Source organism: Littorina saxatilis, linkage group LG2 (assembly GCF_037325665.1).
Source record: "Littorina saxatilis isolate snail1 linkage group LG2, US_GU_Lsax_2.0, whole genome shotgun sequence".
Classification (NCBI taxonomy): Eukaryota; Metazoa; Mollusca; class Gastropoda; order Littorinimorpha; family Littorinidae; genus Littorina; species Littorina saxatilis.
The window spans coordinates 16,194,445-16,217,739 of NC_090246.1; the positions used below are offsets into that span (position 1 = coordinate 16,194,445).

The following is a 23,295-nucleotide window of genomic DNA, read 5'->3' on the forward strand; positions in this document are numbered from 1 at the left end:
GCTAAGTACCCTGTCGCTGTTAAAGTCTGTGTTCGTGTGATTGGGTGATGCAACATTATTGAGCGCCGGATACGAACAGACTATAGAACCAGGGGGGGGTGCTTAGGACTGGATTCCAGTATAATTTCATGTGAATTCATGTGTTGTCAATGTTTGTAGTATTTGTATGGCGTACGCGTTAAATGTGTGGATGTTATGTGCATAAATTTGTGTTTATTATATAAAGCTTATAAGTTACATGTGGTTCCTTTAGTTTTTATACATAGTGACGTCTATCTCCACTTGTAATCTTTCTTGGGTGTGTGGTGAATGAATGAGTTGGGTGTTTGCGTGTGCTCCCAAGATTGCTCAATCTTGAGGGGATAAGCCGTCACGTGTCACATGCTTCTAGCAACTGCCCACGACACGGGACTCAGGGGCGGATCTGGGGGGGGGGTGCAATGGGTGCAATTGCACCCCCCCCCCCCCCAGCGGGACAAAAAAAAAAAAAAGAAGAAAAATGTATCACCTGAAAATAGCACTTTACACGCTCAGATTGCACCAGATTGCACAATTTTGCTTCCTTTTTAAAACAAAATTCCGGGGGGGCATGCCCCCGGACCCCCCTAGCATGCTCGGCGCTTCGCGCCATCGGTTCGGCGCTTCGCGCCTTCGCTGATAAGATACACACACACAAAAAAAAGAACTTTGCACCCCCCCTTTCAAAACCCAGATCCGCCCCTGGGACTACTGTCAACTAGTGGTGCTTGTGCTAGCAAGATGACGGAATAAGGGATAAAGAGACCCCAACAAGGGAGACAACCGTCAGTTGCCTGAATGCCGGGGCGAAACGGTCGTACACGTGCAAACCCACTCGTGCAAACACATGAGTGAACGTGGGAGTTTCATCCCATGATCGAAAAAGAAGAACAGATATGATACTCTCTGATGCGTAAATCTCCTGCAAAAAGCATCGTCTCCCACCCGTCAGGTATTGACAGCGTGGTGTTGTCAGTGTTCTCTGGTGATGAGGTCAGCCAGTGTCTTCCACACCTGGTGCTGTGGCGGCGTGTCTCTGTGCACGTGCAAAATGTTCCTCTCTGGCACCATGCGCAGCAGCAGCTGTAGCGAAGGCATGGCGGGCAGGTCACGCGGCTCCTCGAAGAAGACGACGATGACACGGTCCGGCATGGTGTCTGTGATGCTGCGCTGTGCTTGCTGGACCGTGAAGCCGCACGCCCACTCGTCCTGGGATAAGTCACGCGTCACCAGCAGCACCACCTGGACACACAATGCACATCCTCTCTATGAATTGTTTAAAGGTATAAACATATCACACCCGAAACAAAATTATGTTAATGTAATTTTCAATGTTTTGTACTTGTACAGTCAATAAACTTTACTTTCACTGTCAAAAAACTCCTTTTTTTCTCGATGATGCGATTTCTCATTTAACAACATAGAGAGATCACCACACAAAATTATGTATGTGTTATGTAAATACTCAATGCACAAAGTCGTATGTGATCTGAACCGAAAGTGTTTATTGGATCAGAAAATGTCATTTGAAAAGCGAAAATGTTACAGGTTTCCAGCATATCACTGGCACAAAAAAACAAACAGTTGGCACCAGACACATTAACATAATTCCATTAACCTCGTTTACATTGGTATTGTCTTCTTCTTCAGCGTTCGACGGTTTACATTGGTATCACATTATGTGTTGTATGTTGTTGTTGTGTTGTTCTTATCTATGTACATATACAATGATTTGTAAAGTGAGAAAAAAAGAGGAAAAATCTATTTCGCCCTACCCAGCAGCATCCATGTACATAAAGTATTTAGCATTTTTTAGTACACTTTGCATCGACTGCTAAAGAAGAAGAAGAGTACACTTTGCACAAACCTGGATACCGGGACCCTATGCATTGAGCAGCTCCAAAGTTCACAACTGGGAACTATTTATAGTGATAGTTATTTCATCTTCTGCATCCATTCTTTGCTCTTGCCATGTCTTACATTTTTTTTCAATAAAAGTAAATATTTAGGGTGGTGTACATTGCCACATTACGCGTTCGGATGACGTGAGAACGAAGGTTTTATCTGTGTGCACGTGCCGCCTACCTTCCAGCTGTCATCAATGTGCTGCACGACGGTCTCCGCCTTCACAGACCCAGGCAGCTCCTCCCGGTCACGCAGCAAGAGACGCACGCCGTACCGCTCCTCCACAGCCACACGCAGCGTCACGCACGCCAGAATGACGTCATCCTGAGCCTCTGAGTACACGATGTAAGCGTCACGGTGAAAGTGGTGACGTCTCGGCAGACGGTACCGTCGGATGGCTTTCCAGGCGTAGCAGAGTTGGGTCCAGGAGCGTACAACGATGAATGTCACGACGATGGCCAGGAGTTGGAGAAGTAAGGCGGACAGGGCGATTCCAAACATCTGTACCCCCACACAGCGCCGCCAGTGACTCATCCACTGCGCCATCACGCGCTCTGTGCTGGTGATCTCCCCTGTCTCCGTGGTGCACGTGTAGTTAGCTTGGCGTCCTTCGCCATCAAGCGACACGGGGGTGTGCCACAGCCACTGTACCACGTCCAGGTTGAAGCAAGCGCACTCCAGTGGATTTCCCAATAGTTTGAGGCTGAAGCAGGAATGTTTTCAATTATAACCAATCTAACAATTCCCTATTCATTAGCAGTTTTCGTAATAGAACACAGTTCTGTTTCGCACGCATAATCAGGATTAACACAAATTTGCGCAACAAAGACGCTCATGATTTTTAGCCGAGATTGTAACCGGATAGTTATCCGCCTTGTACAATGTCATCTGCTGCACGCCTGCTCAAGATACACAGCTTTTGTGTGACACGTTTCAAGCCGCCTTATGTGCTTTGAGTGCACACTTCAGTAACCTTACGTCTTTTGATGTCGCGAAGCAATGATGACTCCTTCAGGGGTAAAAGGGTGAAGGAAATATCGGGCTTTCTGCTGCACGCGGAGAAAACAAATTCTAATGAAACACCAAACAATCTCTGCGTCATAAATTCAAGATACGCATCACTCTACACAAAGCAAAACTAAATCTGTAACGCTTGATGTGTAGAAGTGACGCTTACACATAACTTCCGCTCTTAAGCTCCTAACACATATGGCCTACTTTGCTCTTGAGCTCAACAACGATGTCCATGCTTTTCATTGATATTATTTTGTTTTTAAACTGGAATACATCATAAATCATAAGTGCACCATATTTATGCATGGACAGGCAAACGCAAGCTAAATTTACTTTGCCATTTGAGAAAAGTGTTTCATTTGTGAAATCAAATCAGCAAAAGAATTGCCACCCTGATCAGAAAGGAGCCATGGCAGCTATCAGTTTGTGAATGGAAGAATGCTCTTATCGCAACTTTAAAATGTCGGGTGGTGTAGATTTTCTTATGCAATGGACTGATCGTGTCTTTAGATCAGTCATGCCCACAGAAAACACACATACAACCTGAATGCAAGGCAGAAAAGAAGGCAACATTAAACCAATTATAGGATACTAGGTCACAGACAGACATACAGACATTTACTTGTTTAAAAAAATGTTCTCATTGCATTATGTATGATCATGTTTCAATACAATCATAGAGTACTGATATGTTATCAGCTGCACAATAGCAGTAGTGCTTACAAGTATTGCAAGAGAAACAGCATGTAGTGTTCCTTGAATGATGTTTCATTGACTTGCATTTCAATTATATCAGGAATGGAGTTCCACAAAAGGGCGCCAGAATATCAGAGGCTTGACTTGTACATGTCATTTCTGGGGGTTGGGGTAATTACATTGTTTAGTTTTCTTGAATTATTCATCCTAAACGCATGGCAAATAAGAAGGCATTGTTAAACCAATTATTCCCACAGACATGGACCCATACAACCTGAATGCATGGCTGGAAAGAAGGCTTCATTAAAACAATTATTCTTTCTCTCAAACAGACACTCATACAACCTAGATGCATTGCGAGAAAGAAGGCATCGTTAAACCAATTGTTCTCACAGACAGAAACACATACAACCTGAATGCATGGCGGCGGGCCAGACTGTCCAACGCTGATCGTTCTGATGACGTCAGAGTGCCCAGAGAGTTGTGGGAAAGGTCAAGCATCCGCAGGTCACCATGGTTATCCAGATTGACAGGCATTTTCTGGAATCGGTTGTAGGAGAAGTCTAGTTCTTTCAGACGGCGCTGTACACGTAACATGTCAGGATCTGTGAAGGGCAGGTCGTTCCGGGACAGGTCCACAAACTGCAGCTGATCCACGTTTTCAAACAAGCGCCAACCACGTGACTTCAAGAACAGCGGGTTGAATCCAAAGTTTGACAAACTCAGTTTCGTCAGACTGTCCAGAAAATCTAACATCTTTTCCGTCATGTTGTAACAATAGTTTCCATTCAAGCTGAGTGTTTCAAGATTTTCGAGACCATAAAATGTCATGCGACAGTTGGCAAATCCAAGATAGGACAGATCCAAAATCTTTAAATGCTTCGCAGAGGGAAACGTCCAATTCACTGGCAATGGATTCAGGTGTGGGAAGATTGATGACATGTTTAGATATGAAATATTCATTGAGGTTCGAAACCCCATCGTGTATTTGTTTTCATCGTAACCACCATCACGGAAATAGTCTTTGCATCGAAAATCTTGACTGACTAAACACTGAGCTCCTGTGATGGTAAACCTAATCTGATCCTGCAGTGCCAGAGATCGTAAGGGACCATCTGACATCATCATTTTCAACAAAGTAGATGCATCTCCAAAAATCGCATTCATCGAAACATCTATGTGTTCCACGCATCTGAAGAAAGGGGTGTTTTGTACTGTCAAGGCGTTTCCTGCTACTCGCTGAATATTGCAGCTTGACATTGTGAAGTTCTTAACACAGATGTTTCGTAAGTATCTGGCCGAATGACTGTCGATGACGTGGTAAAAAGGCAAGGAATCTCCAATGCCTTGCAATTTGATTTCAGTCATAGTCTGGTGCTGGAGGCCGTACAGAGATTCCAGAATGTGGTTTGGAGTCTGGAAGTGCGAATACATAAACCACAATCTGTCCAACGAAGGAAGTTCACAGAATGCACACGCTTCAATTTCAAGTGAGCAAAACTGAAAGTTGATGAAAGAGAGTGTCGAGTTTTTGAAGCCCTCGAAGGACGTGTTCGCAATATAATTGATTTGACAGTTCTTGCTCAAGTCCAGGGTATGGATAGAGCGAAGAGCTGCAAAGTCCCGCCCAAAGTGCACCTCATTAAACGTATCGATGGATAACAACGTCAGAGAGACAAGGTCACTGAACACGTTGTCAGGATATTCACCGATCGTATCGTCATCGTTGTACTCCAGATGCAGAAGCTGCAGCTGCCCCAGCGAGGCGAAGACCCAGGCCGGGTAGACTGATGACGTCAGCTTCAGTTTGTTGTCAGACAAGTCCAGGTTGATCAGCCTGTCCAGCCCTGTCATGGCGCCAGTCTCCAGTCTCTGCAAGCGGTTGGACCCCAGCCCCAGCCAGTTGAGGTGAGCGAGACTGGAGAAGATGTTGTTGTACAAGACCTGCAGGTGATTGTGGCCTAGATCCAGGTGACGGAGGTGAGTCAGGTTCTCAAAGACGTCCTCCTCGAGGCTGGACACCTGATTGTGGTCAAGCAACAGTCGTTGTAGGTGCGGAAGGTTGGCAAAGGTCCGGCTGGTTAGTGCGGTCAGGTTGTTATAGCTCAGGTCCAAAGTCTCCAACTCTTCCAGTCCATGAAACGCGTGCTGGTCTAGTTCCTGCAGATCGTTGTGACTGAGGTTCAAGTGACGTAAGCAGGAGAAACCAGAAAGGGAACCGGAACGCCACTCTAACTGCTGGTTATAACTCAAGTCCAGAAGTATGACGTCAGAGACATCTACACCGGAGATACCTACGTCAGAGAGTGACGTAACTTGCGTGTGACTGCAGTCCACCAGGGTTCCGTTTTGAGCTCTGCTCCTCGACCGACAAACCACATCCCTGGAAGATGCACAGCTTGCGACAAGAAACCAAACCAACACAAACCCCATTCTATTCATCATTTTCATTTCGCACGTTGCTTCTTATGAAGTTTTCTCTCCAAACATGTATGGCTATAACACGATGTATTTCAACATTTCTTTTCACGAGGACTGTGTCATAAATTATGCATGTGATCTGGCTGTCTGTACTGAAGTCGGGGCCTTTATACCAAGCAAGGAGGAAGAACGTGCCAGGTAGGTGATGGACACCAAAGGAGGGGAATTCCCTGCGTGGTTACATCCCAACTTACCACAGCCACCCGGTGACATTGCATTGGGCAGGAAAGGAAAAGAGAATGATTTTGCGTTTGAACAAAATACTTGTGTTTCAACACTTGACGAACGCGTTTCAATAGAAGTCATAACAAAAACAATGCATTAATGCAGATTTGTTTTTTAAGGGTGCAGTACTACCTAGCGGACGGTACATTTTTTCTCTTTTTAATATACCCCTTAAATAGTATCATATTTGTTCAAAGTGTTGACTGTATATAGCTAAATGGCATAGTGTTCTAATAAAAAAGAATTTGTTGAATAGCATAGGATTTTGGTTTTTTGTGAAGCTGTGTGTGACTGTGACGGAAAATCGCATAGTCTGATTTTAAAATGATAGCAGAAAAAGTATGTGATAAAGGTGTTCGACAACATTTAATTAAAAAACAAAAGAGTTTAAAAAAACCGTATATTTTATACCAGTTGTACTAGCCACAAAAACGTCGGTTTGGCTCCCTGTAATTGCTTTAGAGAACTTCTGTGGAAAACTGGAACTTTCTATCTAAAATATGTTTTGAGATACCTTTAAAAAACAAGACAAAAAATATTAAAATTTCGTTAACTTTTTTTACCACAAAATTATGAATATTTGCACATCAACTTGAAGACACATTCCCAATCAGCACTGTCATAGCGAGGCTTATAATTATTGCCTTCTGCTAAAATGTTGTACCTAAAAAGTGGCATATCGCGAAACGAAACACACAAAAAAGTGATTTTTCATGAAATCTCAGGTAGTACTGCCCCCTCAAGAGAAAATGTAGAATTATAACTAAAAAAAAGAAATTTAAAACTTAATCATCATTCAGTGAAGCAGTTCAAGAGGAAAAACAAAGTGTAATCAAAACACAAACAAAGCTTTTGTTAACATGAGAGCAAGAAAAATATACGAAGCATGCATCCCCCGAAAGCGGCGCAGGGTTGCCTAATTGGCGAGATAAGAACGGTTATACACGTAAAAACCGTATTAGTTTCAGCCCATACACGAAGAAAAAGAAAGACTACAGGGCAGGTACCTGTGAAGACCAGGGCGTATCAAGGTAGACAGGGAAGTGCGGTCACGGTTGGGAGACTGAGCAGCCTCACCTTCTCACACACTGCAAGCTCAGTCTTTTCCCGGGTGCAACCAACACAAAGCATAGGTCACGCTTAATTGGTGTTACTTACCGAGCCGTGTTTGAGGACAGGATCTTTCGAGAAAAGGTTTTATTACACTGAGGAAAATGGGTTCACAATGAAGACGTTCAGGTTTGGGGAAACTAATGTTTGAAAATAATGTGTGTGTGTGTGTGTGTGTGTGTGTGTGTGTGTGTGTGTGTGTGTGTGTGTGTGTGTGTGTGCGTGAGTGTTTGTGTGTGGGAGTGTTTGTGTGTGTGTGTCAGTGCGTTCCGCGTCTGTCTGTCTGTCTGTGCGCGCGCCTAAACATAAAAACTATATCTTCGAATCACCACGGAGTGTTAGGCATCCGGGCCTCGTCATAACCTAGGTATACCCTTCACACTGATTGGACAGTTGAACGTGTGTTCTGGCTTTGATGTTCAAATATGTGTGTAGGTGGTTTTAAGTGGCAGAATTCTAATATTACCTAACACGCTGTGTTGCCTTTTGTGCTGTTTTCCTATTTCTTTTCACAACTAACAACAATGAACGAAGTCACCCGCAAGTCACCCTCAACTCGCAGCGTAAATGGGATCTATTCAACAAAACTCTCTCATGCTTCCAAGTATACTGTATTCTGTGCACGGTGTGAATTACGTTCCGGAATTGTGAATGGGAAAAAAGGACAGCTCAACAGAACAACGTGTTGAGGCTTGTGCTGAGACTCTCAAAATGAATTTACCATCGGTGCACTTTTTGTTCTGCACCCTCGTTGCTTTCTTCAATGCAGTTGGTAAGTCTTCTTTCGTTTATGGGTGTGGTTTGTGTGTTAATGCTGTCTGCTGTTACAGTGTGCAAACTTCCTTGTCGGGAAATGCGTCGATACAATAGTCTAGCGCACCAATGTTTTGTAGCCGCCGGCTATTTATAGCCCGGAAACTTAGGTTTCGCTCTTGTTTAAGTGGACTTGTAAGTTCTGAATTGTGTTGCGAAAAATATTGTTGGGAAAAATACACAACTACTATCTTTTGGGGGGTTTTGTGGAGTCGTTAGTAGTTTACTGTGTCGCTGTCACTTATACTGTCGAGGCCATTTCAGCGCGGCAGTTTCTTAGGTAAAATGATTATCATAGTGTGTAGTATACTGGGAATAACTTGACTGGCTTGTATACCGAAAGTGTATTTTTACACAACTATGTAGCTAGCGTCTAGTCTCGTCATTGTAAAGTGTTGCTTCAAGAAGCTTGTATTTTGAATATGTCAAGTTGAAGTGTCATCGTTACAATTGTTTACTGACACTGTAGCCAACTCAAAGACCAGAAACTATGCAGTCTTCAAGAGAACACGACATACACAGTTCTATTTTATTTGTTCTAGTTTTTTTCTTTTATTAACAGAGGCCTGTGGTCGCGGCACAAGCGAGAAACAAACACAAAACGGGGCCTCCGTCTCGCAACTACAGCACAAAAAATCGACCATCAAATTGAGTCACCGACACGAATGTACTGCAGCAGAGAAGGATTCCGCAGCATGTCTCAACAGCGGAGTGTGTTACGCCGTGGACTTGGAAGGGAATGGAGACCGTAGCGCTTTTTGTTAGTAAGTATGGAGTACACGCAATCCGTCTTTCAACTTTTAAAAACCTGAGAGGGCCCCAAAGGGTTTAAAATCGTGATCGTGATTGGCGTTTTTTTTACCTTTCTGTGACCGTGATTGCCGAAATTTCCATTTCTGTGATCGTGATGGGACTTTGCCCGTGATCCGTGATGACAAAAAAATCAAGTCTCGTGATCGTGATCGTCATTTGTTTTCGTGATCGTGATGGGCATTATTGCAAAGCATTTTATTTTCAACGTACATTTTTCACAGCTGTATCACTCTATGATCCTCTATTCGTCAAGGTGTTTGTGATCGTGAAAACAAAAATCAAGGTAACTGTGATCGTGAAAGCTAAAATTTCCCTTCCCGTGATCGTGATGATACCCCCCCTTTGGGGCCTTCAACCTGACATAACTGTTATTGAAAGAGGTCGCTGTATAGATTCACCAGTATGGTATGCACTGGGAAAGTTTACCCAGAGTATCGTCTCTTGTGACTTGCGGTGTAATGCCGTACCCCCCCCCCCCCCCCCACCACAACCCCTCCTTTGAGGTCTCCCAAAATCTGAGAAAAATCAGCCCTTAAAACAAGGGGAGTCTTAAAATGCAGGTAAACTTACAGAGGTTTAGAACATAACCTATAAGAAAACAGGGTATTAAAAGATAGGGAGTCTAAAATTGGGGGGGGGGGTAAAGTGAGGTTTCACTGTACTCGCGTTGTTACCCATGTCAGTGCGCTCTCGACGGGCGCTGTGGCGGAGTGGTAAGACGTCGGCCTCTTAATCAGAAGGTCGTGGGTTCAAATCCCGGCCGCTACCGCCTGGTGGGTTAAGAGTGGAGATTGTTCCGATCTCCCAGGTCAACTTATGTGCAGACCTGCTAGTGCCTTATCCCCCTTCGTGTGTACACGCAAGCACAAGACTAAGTGCGCACGGAAAAGATCCTGTGATCCATGTCGGATTTCGGTGGGTTATGGAAACACGAAAATACCAAGCATATGCTTCCTCTGAAAGCGGCGTATGGCTGCCTAAATGGCGGGGTAAAAACGGTCATACACGTAAAATTCCACTCGTGCAAAACACGTGTGTACGTGGGAGTTTCAGCCCACGAACGCAGAAGAAGAAGTGCGCTCTTATTTGCATTGTCTATGCTTCTCAGTGCTCATTGCTAGCATTTCGTGCACCGTAAGTCGCTTAAATGGCCGAGTATAATATTCTATACAGGTGCGTGTTTTAGTTCGATCTCAGCAACTCAGCAGGGAGTCTTTAGGCCACACAAAAAATAGGTGTGGTTAAGGTAACATAGCCAAACAAATAATTATAGGGTAGGAAGGTAGGCAATCACTGTTTTTTTTAAACTTTTTTTTCTTATGTGTACAAATTAAACCTACTTGACAGGGAAATAAGTGTGCGACTCGAGCGTTTTCGCTTTCATTGCGTTTTCTGCACTCGTTTTCTTGGTTTTTTTGGGTTTGTTTTTTTGACAAATGTAATAAAAAGTTATAGGGTCGGCCCCTAAAAATAGGGTAGGTCGGGTTACCGTAACCACACCTTTTTTTTGTTTTTAGGCCTTACCTAACCTGAAAGAGTGAGTAGAACATAAAATGAACATGTTTTCGAGTAAACAGTGAGGGTTTAATTTTTTCACTGGCGAATGCGTTATCGGCGAGAGAATTCACTCCATACATGTGCGAAAATCATGCCTTTGTATGTCGTTTAGTGGTTATCTATCATCTGTACGTTTCAGTAGACGGTACGACATGGTGAGAGCTCTCAGAAAGTATATACTATAGTCAGTTCAAAGGGGTATTAGATCGCTAGGTACGAAGAGAAGATAATCACAGCAAACTCTGCCTGTGTGGGTAAAACTTCAGAAGGCAATGTTGGTAAATTTAACGTGTCACAGTCAAGATACAAATCTAGGCCCTCGTTATGCAGTCGTTCACACAACGCAAAGAGGCTAATTTGAAGGGAACTCTAATTACACAGTCAAGCGGATGTCTTCTCAAACCTAATTTGTGACCCTCCACCACGGAATGAGTCACCTTTGCATGATTTTCATAGTTTTACATTTTCATAAAGAGTTTTGTATGCTCTATCCAGTGGTGAAACCCGTTTTAGAAAAGAGCAAAAACTGTTTGAGTTATAAGCCTGTGACTAAGGTGACCCACACACTGTTACCAGACACTCCCCGGACTTACAGCCTAGCGCAGAACCGCGCAAGGTGACATGCGACTCATTTCGTGGTGGAGGGTCACAATATTATCAGTTACACCGCTGATAATAGACAAATGTTTCAGTTTCCTGTTTCTCTGTGCCGCCGCGGCCTCCACTTCCGAGAAATGTTTCGCTCAAAAAGTGTGAAGTTAGCAATGTACGCAAAAGGCATGAACATTCCTGAGGATTGAGTGTGGAGGTAAATCCTGTTCCAAAAACCGTGTCGTTAAATTACCCTGTACTTTGTGTGTATGGGCTTCTCTTTGGTAAAAACGACAAAAAGTGTCGACGAAGCCAATAGTCAATAGATAATATTGCACATAGATATATATAATGGTCGATTGATAAAAAAAAAAAAAAGAATAGATGTATGGCTTCTTCAAATATACCTTCCTGCGGATCCCTGTATCCATGATTTGTCGACCCTTCTATTCAGTAATTGTCGGATCTTTTGACCCTTGTATCTGTGGGTCTTTGGATTTGTCTACCCTTGTACCCATATATCTTGATATGTCGACCTTTGTTTCCGTAAACCTTGCATCTGTAGACATTTGTATTCATCAACCCTGGATCTGTGAACACATGGACCTTTTGACACTTGTGTCCATAGAATCTGCATCTGTCGACCTTGTATCGATGGATCGGTCGATTCTTAAATTCATGCATCAGTCGGCCTCAGGATCCACAGATCTGTCGACCCATGTGTCCAGGATCCTTGTATATGTCTACCCTTTAATCGTCGGATCGGTTTACCCTTGTATCTACAGATCCCTGGATCTGCCGATCCTTGTATATATGGATCCCTGGATCTACCGACCCTTGTATTTATGGATCCCTGGATCTGCCGACCCTTGTATCTATGGCTCCTTGGATCTGCCAACCATTGTGTCTATGGATCCCTGGATCTGCCGACCCTTGCATCTATGGATCCCTGGATCTGCCGACCCTTGTATCTATGGATCCCTGAATGTGCCGACCCTTGTATCTATGGATCCCTGGATCTACCGACCCTTCCATCTATGGATTCCTGGATCTGAAGACCCTTGTATCTATGGATCCCTGAATGTGCCGACCCTTGTATTTATGGATCCCTGAATGTGCCGACCCTTGTATTTATAGCTCTCTGGATCTATCGACCATTGCATCTACGGATCCCTGGATCCATCGACCATTGTGTCTACGGATCCCTGGATCTATCGACCATTGTATCTATGGATCCCTGGATCTACCGACCCTTGTATCTATGGATCCTTGGATCTACCGACCCTTGGATTCATGGAGCCAATCCCATGGTGTATACTGCATGATAATATCCTGTTCATTTGTTTTGCAGCTGTGTTGAAAAAGAGACGGGGTCACGCTGTGAACAGTCTGTCTACACAGGTACCTCGATCAGCATCGAAGCTTACTGTCTTTTCTGCTTACCTACTCTTTCAATCCTTTCCTTCTAATCTGCTTGAGCCACTTTTTTCTGTTCTGTGTATTCATTCCTTCAGTCGGTAAGTTAATCATCTGTGGGTAGATAATTCGCCCAGGGATCAATCTTGCCAGGACCTGTAGCCAGTTACATTGATTCAGTTAAGCCAAACCACTAAGCCATGTTGTGCATCACTGCAACAATCAGTGAGTAAGTTGATTGAACTAGAAAATAATTGTAAAGTCATTACCGCTATTTTATCAATGATTACATATGTTTTCTCGAATTGACTCAACTCAGTGTTAAATTACTTACCGACACGGAGATTTTAATCATATAGATATATATGGTTGACACATGTACGGAAAATCAAAACACGCACACCCGGCACAGGTGTTTGTGCTTAAATGATGAAAACAATTTTTGCCTTCGTCAAAACGTTTCTTGTTTTTGTAAGTTGCAATTTTTAAACAAAACAAATTATGTGTATGGACAAGTATGTGTTATTTCAAAAGATGCACTCACCAGAATGTTAGTACTGACCAGACAGAAAATAGAACTAGACAGAAGCAAACAGGTGACTATGTTGAAGTCTTGGTTTGATTTTGTGTTTGCAGGTCAGGTTTTGACGGCGGACGCGGCATCTGAGTATCGCATTGCTACCATCGTGGTCTTGTCGCTAAATGGATTGATACTTGTTGCAGTTCTCCTCATGGTTTTAGGTGTGTATATTTGTTATTACTCCTCCTCCCAATCAATCTTCAACTCATGTTGAGTTTTTCGGAATGCTAAACATTCACAAAGTACAAAGATACTCATTTGTTTTAATAACTTCTAACGCTACTAGTTCATTCTATTGCAACAACAAAATGTATGTGTACTTGATACTGCCGATTGCATATTCCAAAGTTTCTAAATTTCTTGAGAACACACACACACACACACACACACACACACACACACACACACACACACACACACACACACACACACATACACACACACACTCACACTCACACACACATATATTTAGGAATAGTATTTAATCAAAATGGTTCTTTACAAAAAGCTCAAGAACATCAATGTAAACAAGCCAATAAAGCAAGCCATTTGCTTGTTTAGAAAAGAAAATATTCAAATTGATACTGCTTTAAATTTATTTGATTCTTTAGTGAATCCAATCTTGACATATGGATCAAGTATTTGGTTCCCATACAATTATTCCAACAAGTCAATCGATAACATCGATAAGTTTTTTGAATCATGTTTTTCAAGAAATTCTACGAGTGAAGACATCCATATAACATTTTGTCGTTGTCTGCTAGGTGTACACAGAAAAACCATGTGTATACCAGTGCTGGCAGCATTAGGTAGATTCCCATTAGCACTAAGAATGTTAACACAAACCATTTCCTATTGGACTCATATTTTACAATCTAAACGAGATTCATTTGTTCATCAAGTATATGATGACATGTTTAATAACCCTAAAGAAGATTCTTGGCTCATATTCATTAAAAGTTCACTTTCAAGACTTGGCTTTAATCATGTTTGGCAAAATCAATCTACTTTTGATACGAGAAAGTTACAATTTGCCATACAAATGAAATTACAAAGTGAATACATACGTTTTTGGAATAAAGCTAAATCAAAAGGAAGTGCAAGATTAAGATTCTATTCAAATATATGTGATACATATGAAATTCAGTCATATCTGACAATGATAGAAAATCGAAATCACAGGACAGCTTTAAGTCGATTAAGAACCAGTAGTCACAATCTAAAAATAGAAACTGGAAGACATCATAACATCCAAAGAGAAAATCGTTTGTGTATGGTATGTAACATTGTTGAAGATGAATATCATCTTCTGGATGAATGCGTAAAATTCCATGAAAGTAGAGAAAAGTTTAAAAAAGACGTGACTAATATTGATGTAGATTATATTAATTATAAACCAAGTGAAATATTTATGGACAAAGATGTTCAAATATGTCTCGGAAGGTTTGTCGCAGAATGCTTTAGAATTCATAGCAATGTGTCAATAACCTTTTTGGTTTGAGGACAATAAACATTTGTTCTTGTTCTTGTTCTTGTTGTTCTTGTTCACACACACGCACACGCACACACACACACAAACACACACACACACACACACTCACCACACACACACACACTCACCACACACACACACACACACACACTGAAACACACTCACGCAAACATATACACTAACACGCGCAGACTTTTACACAAACGCACACATGTAAACACACAAACAACCTTGACCTACTATGTTCTCTCTGATATAATGATAAACAAATCTGCATGCATAACATTTTGTCTTTGTGTCTTTGTCTGCAGTTCGTCGAAAGTTCAAGACCGAGAAAAAGACGATTCTGTGAAACGCTCCACTATGATAGGCAAATACATCAAGAAAGCGCAGAAACGTTGTTGCGACTGTGCTTCTTCAAGTTTTTCTGTGTGATCCAGTGTCGATGTACATATCTCGCTACAACTGTTCTCCAAAAGGTGGCAAATGACACAAGCCTACCTGACCAACACGTGAAGTAGACTTCGAGCGTCGACGGAAAATAACATGTGGTTACCAGAACAGAAATGGCCACGCTAATGTTAAAAGAATCATCTTGCCACTGAACACAATCATGATTACCGTCATATATCAGCCTCGGTATTTGCAGGACATAAAAGCATCCTTCCACTTGGACATATACTCAAGTGTAACAGCTGTCTGTGTAGATTTGGCTGAATTTATTTCGTAAACGACAGTGACACTATGTCTATTTGCAAAATAAATGTAACGAGAAATTGCCACTCTGCACTGACAGGAAACAGTCATGCTGTGGAGGTTTGGTCTGAGTCTGAGTTGAAGGATGCTCTGGTCCCAAGATCATCATTCTGCTTGGACACATACCAACATGTAACAGCTCTGGGCATACCTGAGATGATGAGATAACATTAACTTCACGGGAAGGAATGCGCCTTTTACCAGTAGTAACCCTTGAAAGGATGATACCTTCCAGACAGAAATTCAGAAGTCTGCCGTGAGCTGCTTGTCAGCATCGGAATCATTGATGTCTTGTAAATATACGACGTTGAAAAATGGCATGGCACAGTATTTTTAATCATGAAGCATTATTTGTATAGATTATTTAGAGACTTAGTGTACTGTCCAGTACAGAATGTCTCAGTTTGACATGGAACATGTCATGCTTCTAGCAACTCTCGACACGGGACTACTGTCAACTAGTGGTGCTTGTGCTAGCAAGATGACGGAATAAGGGATAAAGAGACCCCAACAAGGGAGACAACCGTCAGTTGCCTGAATGCCGGGGCGAAACGGTCGTACACGTGCAAACCCACTCGTGCAAACACATGAGTGAACGTGGGAGTTTCATCCCATGATCGAAAAAGAAGAACAGATATGATACTCTCTGATGTGTAAATCTCCTGCAAAAAGCATCGTCTCCCACCCGTCAGGTATTGACAGCGTTGAGTTGTCAGTGTTCTGTGGTAATGAGGTCAGCCAGTGTCTTCCACACCTGGTGCTGTGGCGGCGTGTCTCTGTGCACGTGCAAAATGTTCCTCTCTGGCACCATGCGCAGCAGCAGCTGTAGCGAAGGCATGGCGGGCAGGTCACGCGGCTCCTCGAAGAAGACGACGATGACACGGTCCGGCATGGTGTCTGTGATGTTGCGCTGTGCTTGCTGGACCGTGAAGCCGCACGCCCACTCGTCCTTAGAGAAGTCAAGCGTCACCAGCAGCACCACCTGGACACACAATGCACATCCTCTCTATGAATTGTTTAAAGGTATAAACATATCACACCCGAAACTAAATTATGTTAATGTAATTTTCAATGTTTTGTACTTGTACAGTCAATAAACTTTACTTTCACTGTCAAAAAACTCCTTTTTTTCTCGATGATGCGAGTTCTCATTTAACAACATAGAGAGATCACCACACAAAATTATGTATGTGTTATGTAAATACTCAATGCACAAAGTCGTATGTGATCTGAACCGAAAGTGTTTATTGGATCAGAAAATGTCATTTGAAAAGCGAAAATGTTACAGGTTTCCAGAATATCACTGGCACACAAAAAAACCAGTTGGCACCAGACACATTAACATAATTCCATTAACCTCGTTTACATTGGTATTGTCTTCTTCTTCAGCGTTCGACGGTTTACATTGGTATCACATTATGTGTTATCGTATGTTGTTGTTGTGTTGTTCTTATCTATGTACATACACAATCATTTGTAAAGTGAGAAAAAAAGAGGAAAAATCTATTTGCCCCTACCCAGCAGCATCCATGTACATAAAGTATTTAGCATTTTTTAGTACACTTTGCGTCGACCGCTAAAGAAGAAGAAGAGTACACTTTGCATCGACCGCTAAAGAAGAAGAAGAGTACACTTTGCACAAACCTGGATACCGGGACCCTATGCATTGAGCAGCTCCAAAGTTCACAACTGGGAACTATTTATAGTGATAGTTTTTTCATCTTCTGCATCCATTCTTTGCTCTTGCCATGTCTTACATTTGTTTTTCAATAAAAGTAAATATTTAGGGTGGTGTGCATTGCCACATTACGCGTTCGGATGACGTGAGAACGAACCGAGGTTTTATCTGTGTGCACGTGTCGCCTACCTTCCAGCTGTCATCAATGTGCTGCACGACGGTCTCCGCCCTCACAGACCCAGGCAGCTCCTCCCGGTCACGCAGCAAGAGACGCACGCCGTACCGCTCCTCCACAGCCTCACGCAGCGTCACGCACGCCAGAATGACGTCATCCTGAGCCTCGGAGTACACGACGTAAGCGTCTCGGTGAAAGTGGTGACGTCTCGGCAGACGGTACCGTCGGATGGCTTTCCAGGCGTAGCAGAGTTGGGTCCAGGAGCGTACAACGATGAATGTCACGACGATGGCCAGGAGTTGGAGAAGTAAGGCGGACAGGGCGATTCCAAACATCTGTACCCCCACACAGCGCCGCCAGTGACTCATCCACTGCGCCATCACGCGCTCTGTGCTGGTGATCTCCCCTGTCTCCGTGGTGCACGTGTAGTTAGCTTGGCGTCCTTCGCCATCAAGCGACACGGGGGTGTGCCACAGCCACTGTACCACGTCCAGGTTGAAGCAAGCGCACTCCAGTGGATTTCCCAATAGTTTGAGGCTGAAGCAGGAATGTTTTCAATTATAACCAATCTAACAATTCCCTATTCATTAGCAGTTTTCGTAATAGAACACAGTTCTGTTTCGCACGCATAATCAGGATTAACACAAATTTGCGCAACAAAGACGCTCATGATTTTTAGCCGAGATTGTAACCGGATAGTTATCCGCCTTGTACAATGTCATCTGCTGCACGCCTGCTCAAGATACACAGCTTTTGTGTGACACGTTTCAAGCCGCCTTATGTGCTTTGAGTGCACACTTCAGTAACCTTACGTCTTTTGATGTCGCGAAGCAATGATGACTCCTTCAGGGGTAAAAGGGTGAAGGAAATATCGGACTTTCTGCTGCATGCGGAGAAAACAAATTCTAATGAAACACCAAACAATCTCTGCCTCATAAATTCAAGATACGAATCACTCTACACAAAGCAAAACTAAATCTGTAACGCTTGATGTGTAGAAGTGACGCTTACACATAACTTCCGCTCTTAAGCTCCTAACACATATGGCCTACTTTGCTCTTGAGCTCAACAACGATGTCCATGCTTTTCATTGATATTATTTTGTTTTTAAACTGGAATACATCATAAATCATAAGTGCACCATATTTATGCATGGACAGGCAAACGCAAGCTAAATTTACTTTGCCATTTGAGAAAAGTGTTTCATTTGTGAAATCAAATCAGCAAAAGAATTGCCACCCTGTTCAGAAAGGAGCCATGGCAGCTATCAGTTTGTGAATGGAAGAATGCTCTTATCGCAACTTTAAAATGTCGGGTGGTGTAGATTTTCTTATGCAATGGACTGATAGTGTCTTTAGATCAGTCATGCCCACAGAAAGACACACATACAACCTGAATGCAAGGCAGAAAAGAAGGCAACATTAAACCAATTATAGGATACTAGCTCACAGACAGACATACAGACATTTACTTGTTTAAAAAAAATGTCCTCATTGCATTATGTATGATCATGTTTCAATACAATCATAGAGTACTGATGTTTTATCAGCTGCACAAAAGTAGTAGTGCTTACAAGTTTTGCAAGAGAAACAGCATGTAGTGTTCCTTGAATGATGTTCACTGACTTGTATTTTAATTATGCAAGGAATGGAGTTCCACAATAGGGTGCCAGAATAAGAGAGACTTGACTTGTACCTGTCATTTCTGGGGGTTGGGGTAATTACATTGTTTAGTTTTCTTGAATCATTCATCCTAAACGCATGGCAAATAAGAAGGCATTGTTAAACCAATTATTCCCACAGACATGGACCCATACAACCTGAATGCATGGCTGGAAAGAAGGCTTCATTAAAACAATTATTCTTTCTCTCAAACAGACACGCATACAACCTAGATGCATTGCGAGAAAGAAGGCATCGTTAAACCAATTGTTCTCACAGACAGAAACACATACAACCTGAATGCATGGCGGCGGGCCAGACTGTCCAACGCTGATCGTTCTGATGACGTCAGAGTGCCCAGAGAGTTGTGGGAAAGGTCAAGCATCCGCAGGTCACCATGGTTATCCAGATTGACAGGCATTTTCTGGAATCGGTTGTAGGAGAAGTCTAGTTCTTTCAGACGGCGCTGTACACGTAACATGTCAGGATCTGTGAAGGGCAGGTCGTTCCGGGACAGGTCCACAAACTGCAGCTGATCCACGTTTTCAAACAAGCGCCAACCACGTGACTTCAAGAACAGCGGGTTGAATCCAAAGTTTGACAAACTCAGTTTCGTCAGACTGTCCAGAAAATCTAACATCTTTTCCGTCATGTTGTAACAATAGTTTCCATTCAAGCTGAGTGTTTCAAGATTTTCGAGACCATAAAATGTCATGCGACAGTTGGCAAATCCAAGATAGGACAGATCCAAAATCTTTAAATGCTTCGCAGAGGGAAACGTCCAATTCACTGGCAATGGATTCAGGTGTGGGAAGATTGATGACATGTTTAGATATGAAATATTCATTGGGGTTCGAAACCCCATCGTGTATGTGTTTTCATCGTAACCACCATCACGGAAATAGTCTTTGCATCGAAAATCTTGACTGACTAAACACTGAGCTCCTGTGATGGTAAACCTAATCTGATCCTGCAGTGCCAGAGATCGTAAGGGACCATCTGACGTCATCATTTTGAGCAAAGTAGATGAATCTCCAATAATCGCATTCATCGAAACATCTAAGTGTTCCACGCATCTGAAGAAAGGGGTGTTTTGTACTGTCAAGGCGTTTCCTGCTACTCGCTGAATATTGCAGCTTGACATTGTGAAGTTCTTAACACAGATGTTTCGTAAGTATCTGGCCGAATGACTGTCGATGACGTGGTAAAAAGGCAAGGAATCTCCAATGCCTTGCAATTTGATTTCAGTCATAGTCTGGTGCTGGAGGCCGTACAGAGATTCCAGAATGTGGTTTGGAGTCTGAAAGTGCGAGCCCATGAACCACAATCTGTCCAACGCAGGAAGTTCACAGAATGCACACGCTTCAATTTGAAGTGAGCAAAACTTAAAGTTGATGAAAGAGAGTGTCGAGTTTTTGAAGCCCTCGAAGGACGTGTTCGCAATATAATTGATTTTACAGTTCTTGCTCAAGTCCAGGGTATGGATAGAGCGAAGAGCTGCAAAGTCCCGCCCAAAGTGCACCTCACTAAACGTATCGATGGAAAACAACGTCAGAGAGACGAGGTCACTGAACACGTTGTCAGGATATTCACCGTCAGGATCGTCATCGTTGTACTCCAGATGCAGAAGCTGCAGCTGCCCCAGCGAGGCGAAGACCCAGGCCGGGTAGACTGATGACGTCAGCTTCAGTTTGTTGTCAGACAAGTCCAGGTTGATCAGCCTGTCCAGCCCTGTCATGGCGCCAGTCTCCAGTCTCTGCAAGCGGTTGGACCCCAGCCCCAGCCAGTTGAGGTGAGCGAGACTGGAGAAGATGTTGTTGTACAAGACCTGCAGGTGATTGTGGCCTAGATCCAGGTGACGGAGGTGAGTCAGGTTCTCAAAGACGTCCTCCTCGAGGCTGGACACCTGATTGTGGTCAAGCAACAGTCGTTGTAGGTGCGGAAGGTTGGCAAAGGTCCGGCTGGTCAGTGCGGTCAGGTTGTTATAGCTCAGGTCCAAAGTCTCCAACTCTTCCAGTCCATGAAACGCGTGCCGGTCTAGTTCCTGCAGATCGTTGTGACTGAGGTTCAAGTGACGTAAGCAGGAGAAACCAGAAAGGGAACCGGAACGCCACTCTAACTGCTGGTTATAACTCAAGTCCAGAAGTATGACGTCAGAGACATCTACACCGGAGATACCTACGTCAGAGAGTGACGTAACTTGCGTGTGACTGCAGTCCACCAGGGTTCCGTTTTGAGCTCTGCTCCTCGACCGACATACCACATCCCTGGAAGATGCACAGCTTGCGACAAGAAACCAAACCAACACAAACCCCATTCTATTCATCATTTTCATTTCGCACGTTGCTTCTTATGAAGTTTTCTCTCCAAACATGTATGGCTATAACACGATGTATTTCAACATTTCTTTTCGCGAGGACTGTGTCATAAATTATGCATGTGATCTGGCTGTCTGTACTGAAGTCAGGGCCTTTATACCAAGCAAGGAGGAAGAACGTGCCAGGAAGGTGATGGACACCAAAGGAGGGGAATTCCCTGCGTGGTTACATCCCAACTTACCACAGCCACCCGGTGACAATGCATTGGGCAGGAAAGGAAAAGAGAATGATTTTGCGTTTGAACAAAATACTAGTGTTTTCAACACTTGACGAACGCGTTTCAATAGAAGTCATAACAAAAACAATGCATTAATGCAGATTTGTTTTTTAAGGGGGCAGTACTACCTAGCGGACGGTACATGTTTTGTCTTTTTAATACACCCCTTAAATATTATCATATTTGTTCAAAGTGTTGACTGTATATAGCTAAATGGCATAGTGTTCTTATAAAAAAGAATTTGTTGAATAGCATAGGATTTTGTTTTTTGTGAAGCTGTGTGTGACTGTGACGGAAAATCGCATAGTCTGATTTTAAAATGATAGCAGAAAAAGTATGTGATAAAGGTGTTCGACAACATTTAATTAAAAAACAAAAGAGTTTAAAAAAACGTATCTTTTATACCATTTGCACTAGCCACAAAAACATCGGTTTGGCTCCCTGTAAATGCTTTAGATAACTTCTGCGGAAAACTAGAACATTCTATCTTAAATAGTTTTTTGAGATATCTTTAAAAAACAAGACACAATATTAAAATTTCGTTTCGTTTTTTTAACACAAAATTATGAATATTTTCACATCAACTGTGAAGACACATTCTCATTCAGCACTTTCATAGCGAGGGTTATATTGCCTTCTCCTGAAATGTCAGCCATTTGGCATCTTAACAGTGGCATCGCGAAACGAAACACAAACAAGTGATTTTTCATGAAATCTCAGGTAGTACTGCCCCCTCAAGAGAAAATGTAGAATTATAACTAAAAAAAGAAATGTAAAACTTAATCATCATTCAGTGAAGCAGTTCAAGAGGAAAAACAAAGTGTAATCAAAACACAAACAAAGCTTTTGTTAACATGAGAGCAACACAAATATACGAAGCATGCATCCCCCGAAAGCGGCGCAGGGTTGCCTAATTGGCGGGATAAGAACGGTTATACACGTAAAAACCGTGTGAGTTTCAGCCCATACACGAAGAAAAAAAAAGACTACTGGCAGGTACCTGTGAAGACAGGACGTATCAAGGTAGACAGGGAAGTGCGGTCACGGTCGGGAGAGCAGCCTCACCCATGGAAAGCCGTTTGGCTCATAACCTATACGCGCGTAATAAATAATTCATACGCGCGTAATAAATAATTCATACGCGCGTAAGAAATGATTCATACGCGCGTACTAAATAATTAATACGCGCGTAATGATTGATTCATACACGTGTAATAAATAATTCATACACGTGTAAGAAATGATTAAATACACGTGTAATAAATAATTACACGTGTATTTAAACATTTCTTACACGCGCATGAAATGTTAATTACACGTGTATTTAATCATTTCTTACACGAGTATGAAATATTTATTACACGTGTATTTAATCATTATGCTATTCCATAGCATAAGAAAAAAGATAAATTACACGTGCAATAAGAAATAAATACACGTGTATTAATCATTTATTACGCGTGTATTTATGTTTTATTACACGTGTAATGGTTATGAGCCAAACGGCTTTCCATACTCACCTTCTCACACACTAGTAGCGCTAAGAACTGTACAAGCGCTTAGAACTGTACCCACGGAATACGCGCTATATAAGCTTCATATTGATTGATTGAGTAGCTACATTTAGAGAGAAAAAAAGCCCATCACTTTCTCTTCGCCACCTCATTTTCTTTTGCCCGCTGGGATGCGCGCGCACAACGAAACTCAACAGTGCGTGTT

The 23,295-nt window shown here is 42.7% G+C and overlaps 2 protein-coding genes across 2 annotated transcripts; one reads left to right on the forward strand and one right to left on the reverse strand.

Moving 5' to 3' along the window:
• Nucleotides 1-695: 695 nt before the first annotated feature.
• On the reverse strand, nucleotides 696-21,407 carry LOC138952161 (uncharacterized). The gene is made up of 6 exons (XM_070323763.1): nucleotides 19,278-21,407; nucleotides 17,335-17,857; nucleotides 16,185-16,449; nucleotides 4,046-6,098; nucleotides 2,104-2,626; nucleotides 696-1,260 (listed from the first exon to the last, which is right to left on the reverse strand). The coding sequence occupies exons 1-6, from the start codon at nucleotides 21,314-21,316 to the stop codon at nucleotides 991-993; spliced, it is 5,673 nt and encodes a 1,890-aa protein (XP_070179864.1). The 5' UTR covers nucleotides 21,317-21,407; the 3' UTR covers nucleotides 696-990.
• Nucleotides 7,876-16,190, forward strand: LOC138958327 (uncharacterized). The gene is made up of 5 exons (XM_070329441.1): nucleotides 7,876-8,221; nucleotides 8,825-9,026; nucleotides 12,575-12,624; nucleotides 13,276-13,380; nucleotides 15,023-16,190. The coding sequence occupies exons 1-5, from the start codon at nucleotides 8,101-8,103 to the stop codon at nucleotides 15,061-15,063; spliced, it is 519 nt and encodes a 172-aa protein (XP_070185542.1). The 5' UTR covers nucleotides 7,876-8,100; the 3' UTR covers nucleotides 15,064-16,190.
• Nucleotides 21,408-23,295: the final 1,888 nt, after the last annotated feature.

Excerpts from the sequence above, each read along its gene's own strand:
- LOC138958327 (XM_070329441.1), top strand. The coding sequence starts at position 8,101 with ATGGGAAAAAAGGACAGCTCAACAGAACAACGTGTTGAGGCTTGTGCT. Across the intron at positions 9,027-12,574 it reads GACCGTAGCGCTTTTTGTTA|CTGTGTTGAAAAAGAGACGG; the intron begins GTAAGTATGGAG and ends TTTGTTTTGCAG. Across the intron at positions 12,625-13,275 it reads TGAACAGTCTGTCTACACAG|GTCAGGTTTTGACGGCGGAC; the intron begins GTACCTCGATCA and ends TTGTGTTTGCAG.
- LOC138952161 (XM_070323763.1), bottom strand. The coding sequence starts at position 21,316 with ATGAAAATGATGAATAGAATGGGGTTTGTGTTGGTTTGGTTTCTTGTC. Across the intron at positions 16,450-17,334 it reads ACATTGATGACAGCTGGAAG|GTGGTGCTGCTGGTGACGCT; the intron begins GTAGGCGACACG and ends TTGTGTGTCCAG. Across the intron at positions 6,099-16,184 it reads TGACCTCATTACCACAGAAC|AAGCAACGTGCGAAATGAAA; the intron begins ACTGACAACTCA and ends AAACTTCATAAG.